The sequence below is a fragment of the Scyliorhinus canicula genome, chromosome 9 (genome assembly GCF_902713615.1).
Source record: "Scyliorhinus canicula chromosome 9, sScyCan1.1, whole genome shotgun sequence".
Taxonomy (NCBI): Eukaryota; Metazoa; Chordata; class Chondrichthyes; order Carcharhiniformes; family Scyliorhinidae; genus Scyliorhinus; species Scyliorhinus canicula.
In genome coordinates this window covers 94962803-94989991 of record NC_052154.1, presented here as the reverse complement: position 1 = coordinate 94989991, position 27189 = coordinate 94962803, and the positions used below count along the sequence as shown (strand labels likewise).

At 48.5% G+C, this 27189-nt stretch overlaps 2 protein-coding genes across 4 annotated transcripts in view; both read left to right on the top strand.

The window, feature by feature from the left end:
* Window positions 1–4480, top strand: part of LOC119970913 (zinc finger protein 91-like) — a 114600-nt gene extending 110120 nt beyond the window's left edge. Inside the window, exons 5-6 of the mRNA XM_038806023.1 lie at window positions 3060–3145; window positions 3723–4480. Coding sequence (XP_038661951.1) covers window positions 3060–3145; window positions 3723–4338 — 702 coding nt within the window. The 3' untranslated portion in view covers window positions 4339–4480. The remainder of the gene's footprint in view (window positions 1–3059; window positions 3146–3722) is intronic.
* Window positions 1–27189, top strand: part of LOC119971546 (zinc finger E-box-binding homeobox 1-like) — a 703616-nt gene that overhangs the window by 266428 nt on the left and 409999 nt on the right. The window lies entirely within an intron of this gene.

Below are 27189 nucleotides of genomic sequence, written 5' to 3'. Positions count from 1 at the left end.
CCTCTATCAAGTCGCCCCTCATCCTTCTCCGTTCCAATGAGAAAAGGCCCAGCACCCTCAATCTTTCCTCGTATGACCTACTCTCCATTCCAGGCAACATCCTGGTAAATCTCCTCTGCACCTTTTCCAAAGCTTCCACATCCTTCCTAAAATGAGGTGACCAGAACTGCACACAGTACTCCAAATGTGGCCTGACCAAGGTTTTGTACAGCTGCATCATCACCTCACGGCTCTTAAATTCAATCCCTCTGCTAATGAACGCTAGCACACCATAGGCCTTCTTCACAGCTCTATCCACTTGAGTGGCAACTTTCAAAGAACAATGAACATAGACCCCAAGATCTCTCTGCTCCTCCACATTGCCAAGAACCCTACCATTAACCCTGTATTCCGCATTCAGATTTGTCCTTCCAAAATGGACAACCTCACACTTGTCAGGGTTAAACTCCATCTGCCACTTCTCAGATTGGAGAGTTGGGAAGAGAAATGGCAGATGGAGTTCAAACCAGGCAAATGCGAGGTGATGCATTTTGGAAGATCTAATTCAAGAGCAGACTACACGGTCAATGGAAGAGTCCTGGGGAAAATTGATGCACAGAGAGATCTGGGAGTTCAGGTCCATTGTACCCTGAAGGTGGCAACGCAGGTTGATAGAGTGGTCAAGAAGGCATACAGCATGCTTGCCTTCATCGGACGGGGTATTGAGTACAAGAGTTGGCAGGTCATGTTACAGTTGTATAGGACTTTGGTTAGGCCACATTTGGAATACTACGTGTAGTCGCCATACCAGACGGAAGTGGATGCTTTAGAGAGGGTGCAGAGGAGGTTCACCAGGATGTTGCCTGGTATGGAGGGTGCTAGCTATGAAGAAAGGTTGAGTAGATTAGGATTGTTTTCGTTGGAAAGATGGAGGTTGAGGGGGGACCTGATTGAGGTCTACAAAATTATGAGAGGTATGGACAGGGTGGATAGCAACAAGCTTTTGCCAAGAGTGGGGGTGTCAATTACAAGGGGTCACGATTTCAAGGTGAGAGGGGGGAAGTTTAAGGGAGATGTGTGTGGAAAGTTTTTTACGCAGAGGGTGGTGGGTGCCTGGAACGCTTTACCAGCGGAGGTGGCAGAGGCGGGCACGATAGCATCATTTAAGATGCATCTGAACAGATATATGAATGGGCGGGAACAGAGGGAAGTAGACCCTTGGAAAATAGGCGACAGGTTTAGATAAAGGATCTGGATGGGCGCAGGCTGGGAGGGCCGAAGGGCCTGTTCCTGTGCTGTAATTTTCGTTGTTCTTTGTTCCAAGTGACTCTAGCAAACCTCCCAGCCAGGATATCGGTGTCCCTCCAGTTTAGATGCAACCCGTCCTTCTTGCACCTGCTCCGGAAGAGATCGCAATGGTCGCGAAATATGAAACCCTCCCTCCTACACCACCAGTTTTGCCTCCTATTTCTAGCCTCACTGGCACGTGGCACAGGGAATAATCCTGAGATTACAACCCAAGAGGTCCTGCTTTTTAGTTTACTGCCTAACTCCCTGAACTCCTTATGCAGGACCTCCTCACTCTTCCTGCCTATGTCGTTAGGACCTATATGTACTACGACCTCTGGTTGTTCACCCTCCCCCTTCAGGATGCCCTCTGTTCGTTCAGAGACATCCTTGACCCTGACACCAGGGAGGCAACACACCATCCTGGAGTCTCTTTCACATCCACAGAAGCGCCAATCTGTGTCCCTTACTATTGCGTCCCCTATAAGTATTGCTCTGTTGCACTTTGCAATCCCCTGCTGAACAGAGCCAGTGGTGGTACCAATGTTCTGGCTGCTGTTGTCTTTCACTGATAGGCTATCCCCCCAACAGTATCCAAAACTGTACACCTGTTAGAGAGGGGGACAGCCACAGGGGATTCCTGCACTGACTGCCTGCCCTTTCTAGCGATCTGTATGCCTGCATCTTGGCTGTATAACTCCTATCTCTGACACTTTTTGCCACCTGCATGTTCCCAAGTGCATCCAACTGCTGCTCCAATCGAACCATGTGGTATGTGAGGAGCTGCCAATGGTTACATTTCCTGCAGACGTGTAACCATTCTCGTGCTCACTGCACCTCTTGCGCCATCAGAGGATCCATACAGGTAACTGTTCAGGTGTGAAGTTTCTGACAAAACCATAATGGTGCTCGAAATCTGTTAAACGTTTACCGGGGGAACTGAGACAGTTCTGAGGCTGCAATAAGTGAGATTTTATTGAGATGGGACAATGACAAGTTTAAATCCCCAACTGATCTGCTGATCAAAGTCGCCTCTGTTTCACCGGTCAGTTTGCCAAGCTTCAGGAAACTCCTGTCACTCCAGAAATGTTTGGATTGGCTGTGAGAGACGACAATCAGAGAGAGTCCACCTACTCTGTCCATTCTCTCCTCTTCCTCTTTCACAGCTGCTTCACATCCTGTAGGGACTCAAAACCAAGTCAGGAGATGGTGAGTGAAGGAGCAGAATTTAGAATAATTACATTGCACAATATCCACACTAATGTTCAGGCAGTCTGACTATTCTGTGGGCAATCAGGTGTGGAAATGCCCCTTATGCTGTGTGAGAAGATGCAGCTCAGAGACCTGTTTACTCACTGCTTTGTGCTGAGCTGACTGATTGGCTGTGTTGGATATTGAGGGTGTTTATTGGAAGTATTTCCCTTCTGATTTACAGGCTGAGATTTGTTGATGGGTCATTACTGAATGTGAGAAGGTGAGGTGTAATTATCTGGGAGGGGCAGAGACACATTTATTCAAATGTCTTTGTTAAAGCCTGGGCTTGGATTTGATACTGTCACCCAGTGCTGCGTGAGAGCTGAATTTGCGACGTGCAGCCTGAGTGAGAACAGTATCTAATTCCCAGGATAAACCTTCAATCAGCTACACTGAAGCAAAATTTTCCTCGGCTTCCAGCAGTTCCTGTCCAGATTGTTTCCTTCAAATAATTTAGGAAAATAGGAGGGTAAATTACAAAATCTCCATTGAATTAACATTCCTCCTGAGTGATTTTTATATTTAACATATTCTCTCAGGGTAAAACTGGAAAGAAAGTAGCCACGTTGTCTGCTCCTGGTCACTATCCAGTGTCCCTGCTGGAAACAGAGGATGTGACAGTCAAGTGAGGGGAAAGAAAGGACTTGTATCTGATCCCCACACAGGGGAATAGCAGACTGACACTTGCTGTGGAACAGTCTCTAAGTCAGGAGTCAGCCTCTTCAGCAAAGGAGGAGAGGGAGTTGGAGGAAATGATGTTTCCTTTTCCTGTTTTACAGTAGGATTGCACCGTACTACACCAGAGAATACAGAGAGGATAGACTCTGCAGATAGAACCTGACCATCACCCACGGGAACAACTACACGACTGTGGGAAGACACCCAGTCCCTTCGCAGCATTGCTCAACACAGAGACGGTTGGACAGTGAAACCATCATTTGGAAATCGGTCAGGTCAGGGGAGCTTTGACATCTCATCAGATCTGAAACTGGTCAGTGGTGTGGAACCTTCCAACCGAACTAACCTTTCTGAAGGTTCAACTGTAGGTGATTGGTCGGGGTGAAGCTGGGAAGAAGTGTGCGTGGGCTCCAAGTGCAGTGAGAGCCTCAATCATTCATCGAGCCACGTGAACCACCGACTCATTCCTACAGGTGAGAGGCTGTTCCAGTGTGAGGAGGGCTCCACAGGCTCCTATGACCTTTTAACATGGAAGAGAAAATGTTCAAATGTGACGTGTGTGATCGAGCCTTCAAACGGTCTTCGACGCTTGTGAAGCACCAACACATTCATGCTGTGGAGAAGCCATTCAAGTGTGATGTGTGCAACAAAGGGTTTGCAGAATCATGGGGCCTGGTGAATCACTGGCGCATTCACACTGGAGAAAAACCATTCACATGCAAGGTGTGCAACAAATCATTCTCCGACGTATCAAATCTCCGTGCACATCAACGTATTCACACAGGGGAGAAACCATTCACATGTGAGTTTTGTGGTAAAGCTTTTGTGACATCTTCGAACCTGCTGCTGCACCAGAGGATTCACACAGGGGAGAAACCATTCAGGTGTGAAGTGTGTAAGGCAGCTTTCACTTACTGCTCTGAACTCGTGACGCACAGGAGGATTCACACAGGGGAGAAACCCTTCAATTGTGAGATGTGCGACAAATCTTTCACACGATCGTCAACCCTCCGCGCACACCAATGCATTCATACAGGCGAGAAACTATTCATGTGCAAGTTGTGCGACAAATCATTCTCGGACTCAGCAAACTTCCGCAGGCACCAACGCAGTCACAAGGATGAAAAGCTGATCAAGTGAGGCCTGTGACAAATCATTTGCAGAATATCCTGCTCCATCAGCACGGGCATATGGGCAGCACGGTAGCATTGTGGATAGCACAATTGCTTCACAGCTCCAGGGTCCCAGGTTCGATTCTGGCTTGGGTCACTGTCTGTGCGGAGTCTGCACATCCTCCCCGTGTGTGCATGGGTTTCCTCCGGGTGCTCCGGTTTCCTCCCACAGTCCAAAGATGTGCAGGTTAGGTGGATTGGCCATGATAAACTGCTCTTAGTGTCCAAAATTGCCCTTAGTGTTGGGTGGGGTTACTGGGTTATGGGGATAGGGTGGAGGTGTTGACCTTGGGTAGGGTGTTCTTTCCAAGAGCCAGTGCAGACTCGATGGGCCGAATGGCCTCCTTCTGCACTGTAAATTCTATGATCAGACTACACACACAGAGAAGTAAGTATTTCAGTATCTGATTTATGATAAAGCTTCTGTGCTGCCTTTAAACTTCTTCAGACACCAGACATATCACACAGGGGAGAAGCCCTATTGATGTGAGTTCTGTAATAAAACCTTTGCACAGTTGTTGGACCTCCTGGAACATCAGTGAACCCACAAGGGAATCCATATGAGTGCATGGAATCTTGATGTGAGCAGAAGTCCAGCAGCTTGGACGTCCTGAGCTGGAATATCATTAGGGCTAACAGACTTTGTTATTTATCATCTGTCTGATTGGTTTGTTGCAGCTTTCCCATTGATGGTAACTCACACTACCACAGGCACTGGGGGATAGACTGGACAGTATCAGCTGTCACTGTGGTTGAGGAGTAATTCGAAATGTCCTTTCGAGCCTTAACAGACGACATTGTCATCCTGAAAAAGAGAAACACCATCCTATGAATAAAGAGTATTTTGTCTATTTGACCCTCAGTCTATAGATTGGCCCTGGTGACTTCAATAAAGATTCTCATATCATGACGATCAGATCTCTTAGAATCACAGAATTATAGTGCAAAAGAGGCCCTTCGACCCACCGAGCCCCACCAACAAGTAAAAAATACCTGATTTGCCTGCCTAATCCCATTGACCAGCACTTGGCCCAGAGCCCGAAATGTTATGACGTATCAAGTGCTCATCCAGGTACCTTTTAAAGGATGTGAGGCAACTTGTCTCTCCCACCCTCCCAGGCAGCGCATTCCAGACCATCACCACCCTCTGGGGAAAAAGGTTTTCCCTCAAATCCTCCCTAAACCTCCTGCACTTGTGTCCCCCTCCTGACTGACCCTTAACCAAGGGGAGCAGCTGCTCCCTATCCATCGTGTCCATGCCCCTCATGATCTTGTACAGTCCACTCTGCTTCAGCGAAAACAACCCAAGCTATCCCAGGCAACATCGGGGAGAATTGCCTCTGCACCCCCTCCAGTGCAATCAAATCCTTCCCACAATGTTGCCATCCGAATGCACACAGTACTCCAGCTGTGGCCTCACCAAAGTTCTATCCCCCCAACATGACCTCCCTGCTTCTGTAATCTATGCCTTGATTGATGTGTCCCATATGCATTTTTCACCAACCTAACCAAAAAATAAAACTTTGGGGAGGTTTTAAACTAATGTGGCAGGGGGATGGGAACCAGATTAGGAAGTTAGAGGTCAGTAAAGAAGCAGCAACTAAAGCCAGTAAGGTACTGGATAATAAACTCAATGTGACTAAGGGGAAGAGTAGACAGGGAAGAGATGATGAACGCAAAGGGACAGGGGATCTGAGGTGCATTTGTTTTAATGCGAGAAGTAGCAGGTAAGGCTACTTAGGGCTTGGATTAGTACCTGGGAATATGATGTTATTGGTATTACTGAGACTTGGTTGAGGGAAGGGCAAGACTGGCAACTAAATATCCCAGGGTATAGATGCTTCAGGAGGGATAGAGAGGGAGGTAAAAGGGGTGGAGGAGTTGCATTATTGGTCAGAGATGATATCACAGCTGTGATTAAGGAGGGTACGATGGACAATTCGAGCACTGAGGCAATATGGGTAGAGCTAAGAAATAGGAAGGGTGCAGTAACATTGTTGGGACTTTACTACAGGCCTCCCAAAAGCGAGCGTGAAGTAGAGGTACAAATATGTAGACAGATTATAGAAAAATGTAGGAGCAATAGGGTGGTTGTAATGGGAGATTTTAACTTCCCCAACATTGAATTGGACTCATGTAGTGTTGGAGGCATAGATGGAGCAGAATTTCTAAGGAGCATCCAGGAGAGTTTTTTTAGAGCAGTATGTAAATAGTCCAACTCGGGAAGGGGCCATACTGGAGCTGGAATTGGGGAATGATCCCGGCCAGGTGGTTGACATTTCAGTCGGTGATTACTTTGGGAATAGCGATCACAATTCCATAAGTTTTAGAATATTCATGGACAAAGACGAGAATGGTCCTAAAGGAAGAGTACTAAATTGGGGAAAGGCCAAGTATAACAAAATTCAGCAGGAGCTAGGGAATGTGGATTGGGAGCAGCTGTTTAAGGGTAAATCCACATTTGCAATGTGGGAGTCTTTTAAGGAAAGGTTGATTAGAGTGCAGGACAGACATGTCCCTGTGAAAATGAGGGATAGAAATGGCAAGATTAGGGAACCATGGATGATGGGTGGAATTGTGAGACTAGCCAGGATGAAAAAGGAAGCATACATAAAATCGAGGTGACTTAAAACTGATGAAGCTTTGGAGGAATATCGGGAAAGTAGGACAAATCTCAAACGCGCAATAAAGAGGGCTAAAAGGGGTCATGAAATATCTTTGGCTAACAGGGTTAAGGAAAATCCCAAAGCCTTTTATTCATATATAAGGAGCAAGAAGGTAACTAGAGAAAGGATTGGTCCACTCAAAGACAAAAGAGGGAATTTATGCGTGGAGTCAGAGGAAATGGGTGAGATTCTTAATGAGTACTTTGCATCGGCATTCACCAAGGAGAGGGACATGACGGATGTTGAGGCTATGGATGGATGTTTAAATACTCTAGGTCAAGTCGGCATAAGGAAGGGGGAAGTTTTGGGTATTCTAAAAGGCATTAAGGTGGATAAGTCCCCAGGACCAGATGGAATCTATCCCAGGTTTCTGAGGGAAGTGAGGGACGAAATAGCTGGGGCCTTAACAGATATCTTTGCAGCATCCTTGAGCATGGGAGAGGTCCCTGAGAACGAGAATTGCTAACGTTGTCCCTTTGTTTAAGAAGGGTAGCAGGGATAATCCAGGGAACTATAGGTGAGCTTGACGTCAGTGGTAGGCAAACTGGGAGAAGATACTGAGGGATAAGATCTATTCAGATTTGGAAGAAAATAGACTTATCAGTGATAGGCAGCATGGTTTTGGGTAAGGAAGGTCATGTCTTACAAACCTAATAGAATTCTTTGAGGAAGTGACAAAGTTAATTGGTGAGGGAAGGGCTGTAGATGTCATATACGTGGACTTCAGTAAGGCGTTTGATGAGGTTTCCCATGGCAGGTTGATGGAAAAAGTGAAGTATGGGGTTCAGGGTGTACTAGCTAGATGGATAAAGAACTGGCTGGGCAACAGGAGACAGAGAGTAGTGGCGGAAGGGAGTGTCTCAAAATGGAGAAAGGTGACTAGTGGTGTTCCACAGGGATCTGTGCTGGGACCACTGTTGTTTGTGATATACATAAATGATCTGGACGAAGGTACAGGTGGTCGGATTAGCAAGTTTGCAGATGATACTAAGATTGGTGGAGTTGCAGATAGCGAGGAGGACTGTCAGAGAATACAGCAAAATATAGATAGATTGGAGAGTTGAGCAGAGAAATGGCAGATGGAGTTCAATCCAGGCGAATGCGAGGTGATGCATTTTGGAAGATCTAATTCAAGAGCGGACTATACGGTCAAAGGAAGAGTCCTGGGGAAAATTGATGTACAGAGAGATCTGGGAGTTCAGGTCCATTGTACCCTGAAGGTGGCAACGCAGTTCAATGGCGTGGTCAAGAAGCCATACAACATGCTGGCCTTCGTAGAACATAGAACATTACAGCGTAGTACAGGCCCTTCGGCCCTCGATGTTGCGCCAACCTGTGAAACCCCTCTAAAGCCCATCTACACTATTCCCTTATCGTCCATATGCCTATCCAATGACCATTTGAATGTGTTTAGTGTTGGCGAGTCCACTACTGTTGTAGGCAGGGCATTCCACGCCCTTACTATTCATCGGACGGGGTATTGAGTACAAGAGTCGGCAGGTCATGAAGAAAGGTTGAGTAGATTAGGATTGTTTTCGTTGGAAAGACAGAGGTTGAGGGGGGACCTGATTGAGGTCTACAAAATTATGAGAGGTAGGGACAGGGTGGATCGCATCAAGCTTTTTCCAAGAGTGGGGGTGTCAATTACAAGGGGTCACGATTTCAAGGTGGGAGGAGGAAAGTTTAAGGGAGATGTGCATGGAAAGTTTTTTTACGCAGAGGGTGGTGGGTGCCTGGAGCGCTTTGCCAGCGGAGGTGGTAGAGGCAGGCATGATAGCATAATTTAAGATGCATCTGGACAGATATATGAACGGGAGGGGATGTTGCTCGGTGTGCTTTTACTTAATTACTCTGTTTAATAACCTTTGCTCTGGAGTCGCCAGGTATCTTTCTGATACCACCACGAGGTTCAAAGCCAAGTGCCGATCAATACCTCAATACACCAGTTAGTAAGTTTCAAATCAAAACATATTTATTATACACACAGTCAATCACTACTCATGCATAAACTCTACTTACTAGACTATCACTATAACTATAGGCCTGTACTTAGCTTTCAAATGGCCCACCAGGTCAGAGGAACAATGGCCTTTGTTCGGTTCTGAGGCTGCAGGATTCAAGCTGGTATGGAATAGTAGCTAGGAGCGTCTATCTCGTAGTGTCGTTGACTGGAGACTTACTTGGTTGGTGCAGCTGCTAGGCAGGTTTCTCCTTGTTGAGAGTCACGGTCAAGAGTTCTTTCGAGCTGCTGAGAGACCCTGCCAAGAAGGACGAGCTGAACTTGGGGACTCTATTTTATAGTCCCCAGGGGTTTTGCGCCCTTTTGGGCGGAACCCGGACCTGGTCCCAATTAATTGGACCAAGTCCCAATCCTTTCTATCGATTTCTCCAATACTGGAGCTGTTCCCTGATTGCTGGGAGGTTCCTATGTGTCCGTTGGCCTTCCTTTGTCCTGGCTCCCGCTGGCGCCGGGAGTCTGGTTTGGTCCCGATTGCTTCAATGTTTCTAATTGTTTCTGGGGATTGCTCACGAATATGTAGATGGCTACTAGTTTCGGTCTGTCTGGGTTCTGTCTTAATACACAGGAAACCTTGCTTGTTTTCTTGTGCCTGGCCAGTTTTCCCTGTATTCTTTGCGGGCATCCATTTTGGAATCGGGAAGTGGCCACCCCAGGTGGCTACAGGGAACAGAGGGAAGTAGATCCTTGGAAAATAGGCGACAGGTTTAGATAAAGGATCTGGATCGGCGCAGGCTGGGAGGGCCGAAGGGCCTGTTCCTCTGCTGTAATTTTCTTTGTTCTTTGTTCTATTAACCTGCCCTCCCGCCTTCAGAGATCTGTGGAGAAACACGCCACGGTCCCTTTGTTCCTCAGAACTTTCCAGTGTCATGCTGTGCATTGAATACTTTCTTGTCAAATGTCTCCTTTCAAATTTTTCAGGGTTAAATTCCATCTGCCACTTATCCGCCCATTTGACCACCCTGTCTATATCTTCCTGTAACCCAAGACACTCAACCTCACTGTTAACCACCCGGCCAATCTTTGTGCCATCCACAAACTTATTGATCCTACCCCCCACCTAGTCATCCATGTTGTTTATAGAAATGACAAATAATAGAGGACCCAGCACAGATCCTGTGGTACACCACTGGACACTGGCTTCAAGTCACAAAAGCAGCTGTCTGTCATCACCCTCTGTATCCAACAACTAAGCCAATTTTGAATTCACCTTATCAAATTACTCTGTATCCCGTATGCATTTGCCTTCTTTACAAGTCTCCCATGTGCGTCCTTGTGAAATGTTGTGCTGAAATCCATACAAACTACATCAACTGCACTCATCTAGGTCTCTAGCACTGAGCCTGGTTCTGTGACTCAGAAGGCAAGGGGGAAGAATAGAAAAGCAATAGTGATCAGAGACTCAATGATTAGGGGAACGGACAGGAGATTCTGTGGTCACGAACGAGACTCCCGGAAGTTATGTTGCTTCCTGAGTGCCAGGGTCAGGGATGTCTCGGATCGAGTCTACAGGATTCTTAAGGGGGAGGGGGATCAACCAGAAGTCATGGTGCACATAGGCACCAACGAAATAGTTAAGAAAAGGGATGAGGATCTAAAAAGTGATTTTAGGGAGTTAGGTTGGAAGCAGAACCAGCAGAGCAGTGATCTCAGGATTGCTACCGGTGCCATGTGGAAGTGAGGCAAGGAACAGACAGCGAGTGCAGCTGAACATGTGGCTGCAGCGCTGGTGCAGGAGGGAAGGCTTCAGATATATAGATCATTGGGATAACTTCTGGGGAAGGTGGGACCTGTACATGAAGGACAGGTTGCACCTAAACTGGAGGGGCACCAATATCCTGGGTGGGAGGTTTGCTGGAGCTCTTCAGGAGGGTTTAAACTAGTTTGGCACAGAGATGGGAACCAGAGCTATGGATCAGAGGATAGGGCAGCTGTTGAACAGGCAGAAATAGTATGCAGCAAGTCTGAGAGGAAGGATAGACAGTTGATAAGGCAAAGTTGCACTCAGTGGAATGGGTTAAAGTATGTCTGTTTCAATGCAAGATGTGTCAGGAATAAGGGAGATGAACTTAGAACATAAGACCATAAGACATAGGAGCGGAAGTAAGGCCATTCGGCCCATCGAGTCCACTCCACCATTCAACATGGATGAGTACTTGGAACTATGATGTTGTGGCCATTAAGGAGACATGGATTTCACAGAGGCAGGAATGGTTGTTAGCTGTTCCAGGGTTTCGATGTTTTAAGAAGAATAGGGAGGGAGTCAGAAACAAGAAAGGAGCAGTCACTTTATTGAGAGTTTTCTATAGACCCTCCCAATTGTAGCAGAGAGATGGAGAAACAGATTGGGCGGCAGGTCTTGGAAAGGTGCAGAAGTAACTAGTTGTTGTCATGGTGACTTCAACTTCCCTAATATTGACTGGAACATCCTTACTGCTAATGGTTTCGATGGAGCAGATTTTGTCAGGTGTGTACAGGAAGGATTCCTGACTCAATATGTAGATAGGCTGACTAGGGGGGAGGCTATATTGGACTTGGTGCTCAGCAACAAACCAGGCCAGGTGTCAGATGTCTCGGTGGGAGAGCATTTCGGTGACAGTGACCACAACTCCTTGACCTTTACCATAGTCATGGAGAGGGATAGGAACAGAGCATGGGATGGTATTTAATTGGGGGAGGGGAAATTATATTGCCATTAGACAGGAGCTGAGGAGCATAAAGTGGGAACAATTATTCTTTTTTTTTAAATTTAGAGTCCCCAATTATTTTTTTTCCAATTAAGGGGCAATTTAGCATGGCCAATCCACCTATCCTGCACATCTTTTGGGTTGTGGGGGTGAAACCCACGCAAACACGGGGAGAATGTGCAAACTCCACACAGACAGTGACCCAGGGCCGGGATTCAAACCCGGGTCCTCAGCGCCGTAGGCAGCAATGCTAACCACTGTGCCACCGTGCTGCCCGGGAGCAATTATTCTTGGGGAAATGCACAACAGTAATGCGGGGGTTGTTTAAGGAGCACTTGTTGCGAGTGCTGGATAGTTTTGTGCCACTGAGACGAGGAAGAAATGGTAAGGTGAACGAGCTTTGGATGACAAGAGAAGTGGAGCTTCTAGTCAAGAGGAAGAAGCTTCGGTAAGGTTGAGGAAGCACGGATCTGGCACGACTTTAGAGGGTTACAAGGTAGCCAGAAAGGAACTCAAAAATGGACTTAGGAGAGCTAGAAGGGGGCATCAAAAAACCCTGGCGGGAAGGATCAGGGAAAACCCCAAGGCGTTCTACACTTATGTGAGAGATAAGAGGGTGGTCAGAGTGAGAGTAGGGCCGATCAGGGATAGGGGAGGGAACTTGTGCCTAGAGTCTGAGGAAATGGGGGGGGGGGGGTCCCTAAATGAATATTTTGCTTCAGTGTTCACTAGAGAGAGGGGCCTTGTTGCTCATGAGAACAGCGTGAACCAGGTTAATAGACTCGAACAGGTTGATATTCAGAAGGAGGATGTGCTGGAAATTGTGAAAAACAGGATAGATAAGTCCCCATGGCCTGACAGGTTATACCCAAGGTTACTTAGGGAAGCGATGGAGGAGATTTCTGTGCCATTGGCGATGATCTTTGCAGCCTCACTCTCCACTGGAGTACTACCGGATGATTGGAGGGAGGCGAATGTTGCTCCCCTGTTCCAGAAAGGGAATAGGGAAATCCCTGGGAATCCCAGCCAGTCTTACGTCTGTGGTGAGCAAAATACTGGAAAGGATTCTGAGAGATAGGATTTATGATTATTTAGAAAAACATAGTTTGATTAAAGATAGTCAGCATGGCTTTGTGAGGGGCAGGCCAGGCCTCACAAGCCTCATTGAATTATTTGAGGATGTGACGAGACACATTGATGAAGGTCGGGCAGTGGATGTGACGTATATGGATTTCAGTAAGGCATTTGATAAGGTTCCCCATGTTGGGCTCATTCAGAAAGTTAGGGGGCATGGGATACAGGGAAATTTGGCTGTCTGGATACAGAATTGGCTGACCGAAAGAAGACAGCAAGTGGTAGTGGATGGAAAGTATTCCGCCTGGAGGTCGGTGACCAGTGGTGTCTCGCAAGGATCTGTTCTGGGACCTCTGCTCTTTGTGGTTTTTATAAATGACTTGGAAGAGGAAGTGGAAGGATGCAAGTTTGCCAATTAACATGAAGGTTGGTGGAGTTGTCGATAGTGTTGGGGGCTGTTGCAGGTTACAACAGGACATTGACAGGATGCAGCGCTGGGCTGAGAAGTGCAGATGGAGTTCAACCGAGATAAATGTGAAGGTCGAATTTGAATGCTGAATACAGGGTTAAAGGCAGGATTCTTGGAAGTGTGGAGGAACAGAGGGATCTTGGGGGTCCACGTATATAGATCCCTCAAAGTTGCCACCCAGGTTCCTGGGATTGTTAAGAAGGCGTATGGTGTGTTGGCTTTCATTAACAGGGGGATTGAGTTTAAGAGCTGTGAGGTTTTGCTGCAGCTTTATAAAACCCTGGTTAGACCACACTTGGAATATTGTGTCCAGTTCTGGTTCCTCATTATAGGAATGATGTGGATGCATTGGAGAGGGTGCAGAGGAGATTTACCAGGATGCTGCCTTGTGAAGAAAAGTTGAGGGAGCTAGGGCTTTTCTTACTGGAGCGAAGAAGGAAGAGAGGTGACTTGATAGAGGTTTACACGGTGATGAGAGGCATGGATAGAGTGGATAGCCAGAGACTTTTCCCCAGGGCAGAAATGGCTGTCACGAGGGGACATACTTTTAAGGAGATTGGAGGAAGGTACAGGGGAGATGTCAGAGGTCGGTTCTTTAAACAGAGAGTGGTGGGTGCATGGAATGCACTGCCAGCAGAGGTGGTGGAGTCTAAGAGTCATTAGGGACATTTAAGCGACTCTTGGACAGGCACATGGACAGCAATAAATTGAAGGGGTGTAGGTTAGGTTGATCTTGGATTAGGATAAATGGTTGGCGCAACATCGTGGGTCGAAGGGCCTGTACTGTTCTATGTTCTATCTACACACCTAGTCACCTTAAGAAATTCAATCATATTTGTTCGGCATAGCTTTTTTTTCTGGTTAGCTTTTTTTCCGGTTAACCGCTGGTGGTGGAGGAGGAAGCCGCAGGAGATCAGGTAAGAGTCATGGCCAAGTCCAAGAATCACACCAACCACAATCAGTCCAGCGAGTGACACAGGACAATGATCAAAAAGCCCAAGTCATCAATTTGAACCCCTGAAAGGAGTAGATCCCAAGTTCCTGAGAAACATGCGGTTTGCCAAAAAACACAACAAAAAAGGAGCAGTTAAGGCTCAAAGCAAAAAATAAAGTAGTGATCGCTAAGAAAAGGACTGGCGGTGTTGATGATTTAACATTTACTGTCCTTGAGGATGGCAGCCTTGTGATATCTTGTTTTCCAAATTGTTTATTTTGAATAAAATCTAAGTTGGGACTTCAAAAAAAAAATTTGTTCCACATAACCTCTGTCTCACAAAACCATATCCCTTATCAAACCTTGCCTCTCACAAAACCATATCCCTTATCAAACCTTGCCTCTCACAAAACCATATCCCTTATCAAACCTTGCCTCTCACAAAACCATTTAGAACAGTACAGCACAGAACAGGCCCTTCGGCCCTCGATGTTGTGCCGAGCAATGATCACCCTACTTAAACCCACGTAACCCGTATACCCGTAACCCAACAATCCCCCATTAACCTTACACTACGGGCAATTTAGCATGGCCAATCCACCTAACCCGCACATCTTTGGACTGTGGGAGGAAACCGGAGCACCCGGAGGAAACCCACGCACACACGGGGAGGACGTGCAGACTCCACACAGACAGTGACCCAGCCGGGAATCGAACCTGGGACCCTGGAGCTGTGAAGCATTGATGCTAACCACCATGCTACCGTGAGGCCCCCATATCCCTTATCAAACCTTGCCTCTCAAAACCATATCCCTTATCAAACCTTGCCTCTCCAAGTGGAGATAGATTCTCGCCTTCAGAATTCTCTCCAATAGTTTCCCTCCCACTGACATGAGACTCACTGGCCTGTACAAAGACCAATACAGCACAGAACGGACCCTTCGGCCCTCCAAGCCTGCACCGACTATGGTACCTGCCTAAACTAAAACCGTATGCATTTACGGAGTCCGTGTTCTTGAATTCCTACCCTATTCATATATTAAATGAACCTTAAATGCTGCCATGGTACCTGCTCCCACCACCTCCCCGGCACCACGTTCCATATATTTACCACCCTGTGTAAAATAACTTGTCTTGCACATCTGTTCTAAACTTTTTCCCACGCACTTTAAACCTATGTCTCCTAGTACTTGACTCTCCTACCCTAGGAAAGAGCATCTGTCCATGCCACTCATAATCTTATAGACCTCTATAAAATCACCTCTCAACCTCCCTCGTTCAAGTGAGAACAGACCGAGTTTATCTAACTTCTCCTCATAGCTAATTCCCTTCATACCAGGAACATCTGAGTAAACTACTTCTGTACCCGCTCCAAAGCATCCACATCCTTCTGGTAGTGTGGCAACCAGAATTGTACACAATATGCCAAATGAGGCCTCACTAAGGTCCTGTACAGTTGCAATGTGACTTGCCAATTTTTATATTCAATGCCCCGACCAATGAAGACCAGAATGCCGTATGCCTTCTTGACCATCTTATCCACATGCGTTGCCACTTTCAGTGATCGGTGGACATACACGCCCAGATCTCATTGCCTGTCCATCCTCGCAAGAGTATTGCAGTTCCTTGGCTTGTCTCTATAACCCTTACTCAATAGTGGAACTATATTTGCTGTTCTCCAGTCCTCTGGCACATCCTCCGTGGCCAGAGAGGAATTAAAATTTGGTTCAGAGCTGCTGCAATCTCCTCCCTTGTCTCCCACAGCAGCCTGGGACACAATTCATCCGGATCTGGATATTTGTCCACTTTTAAGCCTGCAAACGCGTCCAGTACCTTTTAAGTAGAAACATATATAGAAAATAGAAACAGGTGGAAGCCATTCAGCCCTTCGAGCCTGCTCCACCATTCATTCTGATCATGGCTGATCATCATGTCCGCCTTCCCCCCCCCGTATCCCTTGAATCCTTTAGCCCCAAGAACTATATCTAATTCCTTCTTGAAATTACACATTTTGGCCTCAACTACTTTCTGTGGTAGAGAATTCTACAGATTCACCACTCCCTGGGTGAAGACATTTCTCCTCACTTTAGTCCTAAAAGGTTGACCCCTTGTCCTCAAACTATGACCCCAAGTTCTTGACTCCCCCACCATCGTGAACGTTCTTTCTGAGTCTACATTGTTTAATCCTGTTAGAATATTATAAGTTTCTATGAGATGCCCTCTCACTCTTCCAAACGCCAATGAATATAATCCTAACCGATTTAGTCTCTCCTCATATGACAGTCCACCGTCCCAGGAACCAGCCTGGTAAACCTTCGCTGAACTCCCTCCATAGCAAGAACATCCTTCCTCAGATAATGTCAATTTGTTGAAGAACCTCTGGGATACCTCCTCATTCTTTTTTTTAACAATTTATCTATTTGTTTGTCCCTAATAAGCTTATATTGTACCATGTTGTGCTCGTTAGCACTAAAATGATTGGCCACCAACACATCAACCACCTGTCTGGCTTCATGCCCCAGTACAAAGTCCAGCACTGCGCCATCCCTTGTTAGACTCTTGACATATTGAGCTAAAAAGTTCTCCTGTGCATTTTAAGAACTCCACTCCATCTAAGCCCTATGACTATCCCAGTTAATGTTGGAAAAGTTGAAATCATCCAATGTAATAATAATAATCTTTTTTAATGTCACAAGTAGCCTTAGATTAACACTGCAATGAAATTACTGTGAAAAGTCCAGGGTTTCTCCCCTGTGAAGGGGGAAAAGAAGCCAGAACAAAAAGCAACAGAAACCACCTCCAGGCCAGAAACAACACCTATGGCTTTTTAAAAATTGGCTGATGCTTACATCTCACAGCTAACAAACGTCTTGGAGAGTCTGGTGGGAGGGAAAAAAGGAAAAGCAGAATGATGCTTTACATTCTTGCACTTTTCAAACAAGCTTTTCAACAACACAGGAAATGTTATATGTTTGAAGTATTTTATTTATACATGAACATAGAACATACAGTACAGAAGGAGGCCATTTGGCCCATTGAGTCTGCACCGACCCACTTAAGCCCTCACTTCCACCCTAGCCCCGTGACCCAATAACCCCTCCTAACCTTTTTGGTCACTAAGGGCAATTTATCGTGGCCAATCCACGTAACCTGCACGTCTTTGGACTGTGGGAGGAAACCAGAGCACCCACAGGAAACCCACGCAGACACGGGGAGAACGTGCAGACTCCGCACAGACAATGACCCAGCGAGGAATCGAACCTGGGACCCTGGCGCTGTGAAGCTACAGCAAACAAAGAACAAAGAAAATTACAGCACAGGAACAGGCCCTTCGGCCCTCCCAGCCTGCGCCGATCCAGATCCTTTATCTAAACCTGTCTCCTATTTTCCAAGGTCTACTTCCCTCTGTTCCCGCCCATTCATATACCTGTCTAGATGCTTCTTAAATGATGCTATCGTACCCGCCTCTACCACCTCCGCTGGTAAAGCGTTCCAGGCACCCACCACGCTCTGCATAAAAAGCTTTCCACGCACATCTCCCATAAACTTTCCCCCTCTCACTATGAAATCGTGACCCCTTGTAATTGACACCCCCACTCTTGGAAAAAGCTTGTTGCTATCCACCCTGTCCATACCTCTCATAATTTTGTGACCTCAATCAGGTCCCCCCTCAACCTCCGTCTTTCCAACGAAAACAATCCTAATCCACTCAACCTTTCTTCATAGCTAGCACCTTCAATACCAGGCAACATCCTGGTGAAACTCCTCTGCACCCTCTCTAAGGCATCCACATCCTTCTGGTAATGTGGCGACCAGAACTGCACGCAGTATTCCAAATGTGGCCAAACCAAAGTCCTATACAACTGTAACATGACCTGCCAACTCTTGTACTCAATACCCCGTCCGATGAAGGCAAGCATGCTGTATGCCTTCTTGACCACTCTAACAACCTGCGTTGCCACCTTCAGGGTACAATGGACCTGAACTCCCAGATCTCTCTGCACATCAATTTTCCCCAAGACCCTTCCATTGACCATATAGTCCACTCTTGAATTTGATCTTCCAAAATGCATCACCTCGCATTTGCCTGGATTGAACTCCATCTGCCATTTCTCTGCCCAACTCTCCAATCTATCTATATTTTGTTGTATTCTCGGACAGTCCTCCTCGCTGTCTGCAACTCCACCAATCTTAGTATCATCTGCAATCTTGCTAATCAGACCACCTATACCTTCCTCCAGGTCATTTATGTAGATCACAAACAACAGTGGTCCAAGCACGGATCCCTGTGGAACACCACTAGTCACCCTTCTCCATTTTGAGACACTCCCTTCCACCACTACTCTCTGTCTCCTGTTGCCCAGCCAGTTCTTTATCCATCTAGCTAGTACACCCTGAACCCCATACAACTTCACTTTTTCCATCAACCTGCCATGGGAAACCTTATCAAACGCCTTACTAAAGTCCATGTATACAACATCTACAGCCCTTCCCTCATCAATTAACTTTGTCACTTCCTCAAAGAATTCTATTAGGTTTGTAAGACCTTCCCTGCACAAACCATGCTGCCTATCACTGATAAGTCTATTTTCATCCAGATGTGAATAGATCCTATCCCTCAGTATCTTCTCCAACAGTTTGCCTACCACTGACGTCAAGCTCACAGGTCTATAATTCCCTGGATTATCCCTGCTACCCTTCTTAAACAAAGGGACAACAGTAGCAATTCTCCAGTCCTCCGGGACCTTACCCATGCTCAAGGATGCTGCAAAGATATCTGTTAAGGCCCCAGCTATTTCGACCCTCGCTTCCCTCAGTAACTCATAACTCCCTAAATTCTGATTGTTGGACCTCATCCCTTGTTTTACCTATATCATTGGTGCCTATATGCACCAAGACAACTGGCTGTTCACCCTCCCCCTTCAGTATGTCCTGCAGCCGATCGGCGACATCCCTGACCCGAGCACCCGGGAGGCAACATACCATTCAGGAGTCTCGTTTCCGACCAAAGAAACGCCTGTCTACTCTCCTGACAATTGAATCCCCTATGACTATAGCCCTGCCAGTCTTTTTCCCGCCCTTCTGTGCAGCAGAGCTAGCCACGTGCCATGAGCCTGGCTACTACTGCCTTCCCCTGGTGAGACATCTCCCCCAAAAGTATCCAAAACGGTATACCTGTTTCGGAGGGAGATGACCGCAGGGGACACCTGCACTGTCTTCCTGCTCTTTCTCTGCCTTTTGGTCACCCATTCCCTGTCTCCCTCACCAATCCTAATCTGCGGTGTGACCAACTCACTGAACGTGCTATCCACGACCTCCTCAGCATCGCTGATGCTCTAAAGTGAATCTATCCGCAGCTCCAGAGCCATCATGCGGTCTAACAGGAGCTGCAGCTGGACACACTTCCCGCACATGAAGGATTCAGGGGCATCGGCCGCGTCCCTGAACTCCCACATTGTGCACGAGGAGCATAACACGGGTCTGGGATCTCCTGCCATTTTTACCCTTTACCTTAACTGATTACAAATATAGTATCAAATAATTAATAAGTGAAAGGAATAAAGATTTTACTTAGCAATCACAATACTCACCAACACACGAAGAGTTACATTTCTCCCAGCAACTGCTAATTGGAGCACTTTCCTTGCCAGTCAATTAGGTCACTGCTTTGCTTTGATGTCACCATTCAAGGTAAGTTTTTAAAGAGATAAACTTACCTTCCAGACAACCACGGTTGTTTTTGTTTGGTTAGAGGAGGGAGTAGGGTGAGAAACACTGAAAAAGTGGTTCGGCTTTAATTGTCACTTAACAACAGCCCCTTCACAAACCACCTTCAAATTAGGCTGACCGCACTGCACATATGCAAATCTCCCCCGAACAGCCAATCAGTAGCTCTGCTCTGCTGCCCTCTGCTGGATGCTTGCTGCCACTCGAACTCCTCGGGTCTCTTTCGCAGGTACACCTTCAAATTAGGCTGACCGCACTGAACAAATGCAAATCTCCCCGGAACGTCCAATCAGTAGCTCCGCTCTGCTGCCCTCTGCTGAATGCTTGCTTGCACTCGAACTCCTCGGGTCTCTTTCACAGGTCCACATTCAAATTAGGCTGACCTCACTACACATATGCAAATCTCCCCGGAACAGCTAATAAGTAGCTCCGCTCTGCTGCCCTCTGCGGGATGCTTGCTTGCACTCGAACTTCTCGGGTCTCTTTCGCAGGTAGACCTTCAAATTAGGCTGACCGCACTGCACATCTGCAAATCTCCCCGGAACAGCCAATCAGTAGCTCCGCTCTGCTGCCCTCTGCTGGATGCTTGCTTTCACTCGAACTCCTCGGTCGCTTTCGCAGGGACACCTTCAAATTAGGCTGACCGCACGGCACATATGCAAATCTCCCCGGAACAGCCAATCAGTAGCTCCGCTCTGCTGCCCTCTGCTGGATGCTTGCTTGCACTCAAACTACTCGGGTCCCTTTCGCAGGTACACCTTCAAATTAGGCTGACCGCACTGCACATATGCAAATCTCCCCGGAACAGCCAATCAGTAGCTCCTCTCCGCTGCCCTCTGCTGGATGCTTGCTTGCACTCGAACTCCTCGGGGCTCTTTCGCAGGTACACCTTCAAATTAGGTTGACCGCACTGCACATATGCAAATCTCCCCGGAACAGCCAATCAGTTGCTCCTCTCTGCTGCCCTCTGCTGGATGCTTGCTTGCACTCGAACTCTTCGGGGCTCTTTCGCAGGTACACCTTCAAATTAGGTTGACCGCACTGCACATATGCAAATCTCCCCGCAACAGCCGATCAGTGGCTCCGCTCTGCTGCCCTCTGCTGGATGCTTGCTTGCACTCGAACTCCTCTGGTCTCTTTCGCAGGTACACCTTCAAATTAGGCTGACCGCACTGCACATATGCAAATCTCCCCGGAACAGCCAATCAGTAGCTCCGCTCTGCTGCACTCTGCTGGATGCCTGCTTGCACTCGAACTCCTTGGGGCTCTTTCGCAGGTACACCTTAAAAATAGGCTGACCGCACTGCACATATGCAAATCTCCCCGGAACAGCCAATCAGTAGCTCCGCTCTGCTGCCCTATGCTGGATGCTTGCTTGCACTCGAACTCCTCGGGTCTCTTTTGCAGGTACACCTTCAAATTAGGCTGACCGCACTGCACATATGCAAACCTCCTCAGAACAGCCAATCAGTAGCTCTGCTCTGCTGCATTCTGCTGGATACCTGATTGCACTCGAACTCCTCGGGTCTTTTTCGCAGATACACCTTCAAATTAGACTGACCGCACTGCACATATGCAAATCTCCCCACAACAGCCAATCAGTAGCTCCGCTCTGCTGCCCTCTGCTGGATGCTTGCTTGCACTCGAACTACTCGGGTCTCTTTCGCAGGTACACCTTCAAATTAGGCTGACCGCACGGCAAATCTGCAAATCTCCCCGGAACAGCCAATCAGTAGCTCTGCTCTGCTGCCCTCTGCTGGATGCTTGCTTGCACTCGAACTACTCGGGTCTCTTTCGCAGGTGCACCTTCAAATTAGGCTGACCGCACTGCACATATGCAAATCTCCCCAGAACAGCCAATCAGTAGCTCTGCTCTGCTGCCCTCTGCTGGATGCTTGCTTGCACTCGAACTACTCGGGTCTCTTTCACAGGTACACCTTCAAATTAGGCTGACCGCACTGCACATATGCAAATCTCCCCGGAACAGCCAATCAGTAGCTCCTCTCCGCTGCCCTCTGCTGGATTCTTGCTTGCACTCGAACTCCTCGGGGCTCTTTCGCAGGTACACCTTCAAATTAGGTTGACCGCACTGCACATATGCAAATCTCCCCGGAACAGCCAATCAGTATCTCCTCTCTGCTGCCCTCAGCTGGATGCTTGCTTGCACTCGAACTCTTCGGGGCTCTTTTGCAGGTACACCTTCAAATTAGGTTGACCGCACTGCACATATACAAATCTCCCCACAACAGCCAATCAGTAGCACCGCTCTGCTGCCCTCTGCTGGATGCTTGCTTGCACTCAAACTCCTCCGGTCTCTTTCGCAGGTACACCTTCAAATTAGGCTGACCACACTGCACATTTGCAAATCTCCCCGTAACAACCAATCAGTAGCTTCGCTCTGCTGCCCTACGCTGGATGCTTGCTTGCACTCGAACTCCTCCGGTCTCTTCCGCAGGTACACCTTCAAATTAGGCTGACCGCACTGCACATATGCAAATCTCCACGGAACAGCCAATCAGTAGCTCTGCTCTGCTGCCCTCTGCTGGATGCTTGATTGCACTCGAACTCCTCCGGTCTCTTTCGCAGGTACACCTTCAAATTAGGCTGACCGCACTGCACATTTGCAAATCTCCCCGTAACAACCAATCAGTAGCTTTGCTCTGCTGCCCTATGCTGGATGCTTGCTTGCACTCGAACTCCTCCGGTCTCTTCCGCAGGTACACCTTCAAATTAGGCTGACCGCACTGCACATATGCAAATCTCCACGGAACAGCCAATCAGTAGCTCTGCTCTGCTGCCCTCTGCTGGATGCTTGATTGCACTCGAACTCCTCCGGTCTCTTTCGCAGGTACACCTTCAAATTAGGCTGACCGCACTGCACATTTGCAAATCTCCCCGTAACAACCAATCAGTAGCTTTGCTCTGCTGCCCTATGCTGGATGCTTGCTTGCACTCGAACTCCTCCGGTCTCTTTCGCAGGTACACCTTCAAATTAGGCTGACCACATTGCACATATGCAAATCTCCCCGGCACAGCCAATCAGTAGCTCCGCTCTGCTGCTCTCGGCTGGATGCTTGCTTGCACACGAAATCCTCCGGTCTCTTTTGCAGGTACACCTTCAAATTAGGCTGACCACACTGCACATATGCAAATCTCCTCAGAACAGCCAATCAGTAGCTCTGCTCTGCTGCCCTCTGCTGGATGCTTGATTGCACTCAAAATCCTCGGGTCTTTTTCGCAGGTACACATTCAAATTTGGCTGGCCGCACTGCGCATATGCAAAACCCCCCGGAACAGCCAATCAGTAGCTCCGCTCTGCTGCCCTCTGCTGGATGCTTGCTTGCACTCGAACTCTTCGGGTCTCTTTCGCAGGTACACATTCAAATTTGGCTGGCCGCACTGCGCATATGCAAATCTCCCCGGAACAGCCAATCAGTAGCTCCGCTCTGCTGCCCTCAGCTGGATGCTTGCTTGCACTCGAACTACTCGGGTCTCTTTCGCAGGTACACCTTCAAATTAGGCTGACCGCACTGCACATATGCAAATCTCCCCGGAACAGCCAATCAGTAGCTCCTCTCCGCTGCCCTCTGCTGGATGCTTGCTTGCACTCGAACTCCTCGGGGCTCTTTCGCAGGTACACCTTTAAATTAGGTTGACCGCACTGCACATATGCAAATCTGCCCGGAACAGCCAATCAGTAGCTCCTCTCTGCTGCCCTCAGCTGGATGCTTGCTTGCACTCGAATTCTTCGGGGCTCTTTCGCAGGTACACCTTCAAATTAGGTTGACCGCACTGCACATATGCAAATCTCCCCGCAACAGCCAATCAGTGGCTCCGCTCTGCTGCCCTCTGCTGGATGCTTGCTTGCACTCGAACTCCTCTGGTCTCTTTCGCAGGTACACCTTCAATTTAGGCTGACCGCACTGCACATATGCAAATCACCCCGGAACAGCCAATCAGTAGCTCCGCTCTGCTGCACTCTGCTGGATGCCTGCTTGCACTCGAACTCCTTGGGGCTCTTTCGCAGGTACACCTTCAAATTCGGCTGACCGCACTGCACATATGCAAATCTCCCCGGAACAGCCAATCAGTAGCTCCGCTCTGCTGCCCTATGCTGGATGCTTGCTTGCACTCGAACTCCTCGGGTCTCTTTTGCAGGTACACCTTCAAATTAGGCTGACCGCACAGCACATATGCAAATCTCCCCGGATCAACCAATCAGTAGCTCCGCTCTGCTGCCCTCTGCTGGATGCTTCCTTGCACTCGAACTCCTTGGGTCACTTTCGCAGGTACACTTTCAAATTAAGCTGACCGCACTGCACATATGCAAATCTCCCCGGAACAGCCAATCAGTAGCTCCGCTCTGCTGCCCTCTGCTGGATGCTTGCTTGCACTCGAACTACTCGGGTCTCTTTCGCAGGTACACCTTCAAATTAGGCTGACCGCACTGCACATATGCAAATCTCCCCGGAACAGCCAATCAGTAGCTCCTCTCCGCTGCCCTCTGCTGGATGCTTGCTTGCACTCGAACTCCTCGGGGCTCTTTCGCAGGCACACCTTTAAATTAGGTTGACCGCACTGCACATATGCAAATCTGCCCGGAACAGCCAATCAGTAGCTCCTCTCTGCTGCCCTCAGCTGGATGCTTGCTTGCACTCGAATTCTTCGGGGCTCTTTCGCAGGTACACCTTCAAATTAGGTTGACCGCACTGCACATATGCAAATCTCCCCACAACAGCCAATCAGTGGCTCCGCTCTGCTGCCCTCTGCTGGATGCTTGCTTGCACTCGAACTCCTCTGGTCTCTTTCGCAGCTACACCTTCAAATTAGGCTGACCGCACTGCACATATGCAAATCTCCCCGGAACAGCCAATCAGTAGCTCCGCTCTGCTGCACTCTGCTGGATGCCTGCTTGCACTCGAACTCCTTGGGGCTCTTTCGCAGGTACACCTTCAAATTAGGCTGACCGCACTGCACATATGCAAATCTCCCCGGAACAGCCAATCAGTAGCTCCGCTCTGCTGCCCTATGCTGGATGCTTGCTTGCACTCGAACTCCTCGGGTCTCTTTTGCAGGTACACCTTCAAATTAGGCTGACCGCACTGCACATATGCAAACCTCCTCAGAACAGCCAATCAGTAGCTCTGCTCTGCTGCATTCTGCTGGATACCTGATTGCATTCGAACTCCTCGGGTCTTTTTCGCAGATACACCTTCAAATTAGACTGACCGCACTGCACATATGCAAATCTCCCCGCAAAAGCCAATCAGTAGCTCCGCTCTGCTGCCCTCTGCTGGATGCTTGCTTGCACTCGAACTACTCGGGTCTCTTTCGCAGGTACACCTTCAAATTAGGCTGACCGCACTGCACATATGCAAATCTCCCCGGAACAGCCAATCAGTAGCTCCTCTCCGCTGCCCTCTGCTGGATGCTTGCTTGCACTCGAACTCCTCGGGGCTCTTTCGCAGGTACACCTTCAAATTAGGTTGACGGCACTGCACATATGCAAATCTGCCCGGAACAGCCAATCAGTAGCTCCTCTCTGCTGCCCTCTGCTGGATGCTTGCTTGCACTAGAACTCTTCGGGGCTCTTTCGCAGGTACACCTTCAAATTTGGTTGACTGCACTGCACATATGCAAATCTCCCCGCCACAGCCAATCAGTGGCTCCGCTCTGCTGCCCTCTGCTGGATGCTTGCTTGCACTCGAACTCCTCTGGTCTCTTTCGCAGGTACACCTTCAAATTAGGCTGACCGCACTGCACATATGCAAATCTCCCCGGAACAGCCAATCAGTAGCTCCGCTCTGCTGCACTCTGCTGGATGCCTGCTTGCACTCGAACTCCTTGGGGCTCTTTCGCAGGTACACCTTCAAATTAGGTTGACCGCACTGCACATATGCAAATCTCCCCGCAACAGCCAATCAGTGGCTCCGCTCTGCTGCCCTCTGCTGGATGCTTGCTTGCACTCGAACTCCTCTGGTCTCTTTCGCAGGTACACCTTCAAATTAGGCTGACCGCACTGCACATATGCAAATCTCCCCGGAACAGCCAATCAGTAGCTCCGCTCTGCTGCACTCTGCTGGATGCCTGCTTGCACTCGAACTCCTTGGGGCTCTTTCGCAGGTACACCTTCAAATTAGGCTGACCGCACTGCACATATGCAAATCTCCCCGGAACAGCCAATCAGTAGCTCCGCTCTGCTGCCCTATGCTGGATGCTTGCTTGCACTCGAACTCCTCGGGTCTCTTTTGCAGGTACACCTTCAAATTAGGCTGACCGCACTGCACATATGCAAACCTCCTCAGAACAGCCAATCAGTAGCTCCGCTCTGCTGCCCTCTGCTGGATGCTTGCTTGCACTCGAACTCCTCCGGTCTCTTTCGCAGGTACACCTTCAAATTTGGTTGACTGCACTGCACATATGCAAATCTCCCCGCAACAGCCAATCAGTGGCTCCGCTCTGCTGCCCTCTGCTGGATGCTTGCTTGCACTCGAACTCCTCTGGTCTCTTTCGCAGGTACACCTTCAAATTAGGCTGACCGCACTGCACATTTGCAAATCTCCCCGGAACAGCCAATCAGTGGCTCCGCTCTGCTGCCCTCTGCTGGATGCTTGCTTGCACTCGAACTCCTCTGGTCTCTTTCGCAGGTACACCTTCAAATTAGGCTGACCGCACTGCACATATGCAAATCTCCCCGGAACAGCCAATCAGTAGCTCCGCTCTGCTGCACTCTGCTGGATGCCTGCTTGCACTCGAACTCCTTGGGGCTCTTTCGCAGGTACACCTTCAAATTAGGCTGACCGCACTGCACATATGCAAATCTCCCCGGAACAGCCAATCAGTAGCTCCGCTCTGCTGCCCTATGCTGGATGCTTGCTTGCACTCGAACTCCTCGGGTCTCTTTTGCAGGTACACCTTCAAATTAGGCTGACCGCACTGCACATATGCAAACCTCCTCAGAACAGCCAATCAGTAGCTCTGCTCTGCTGCATACCTGATTGCATTCGAACTCCTCGGGTCTTTTTCGCAGATACACCTTCAAATTAGACTGACCGCACTGCACATATGCAAATCTCCCCGCAAAAGCCAATCAGTAGCTCCGCTCTGCTGGATGCTTGCTTGCACTCGAACTCCTCCGGTCTCTTTCGCAGGTACACCTTCAAATTAGGCTGACCGCACTGCACATATGCAAATCTCCCCACAACAGCCAATCAGTAGCACCGCTCTGCTGCCCTCTGCTGGATA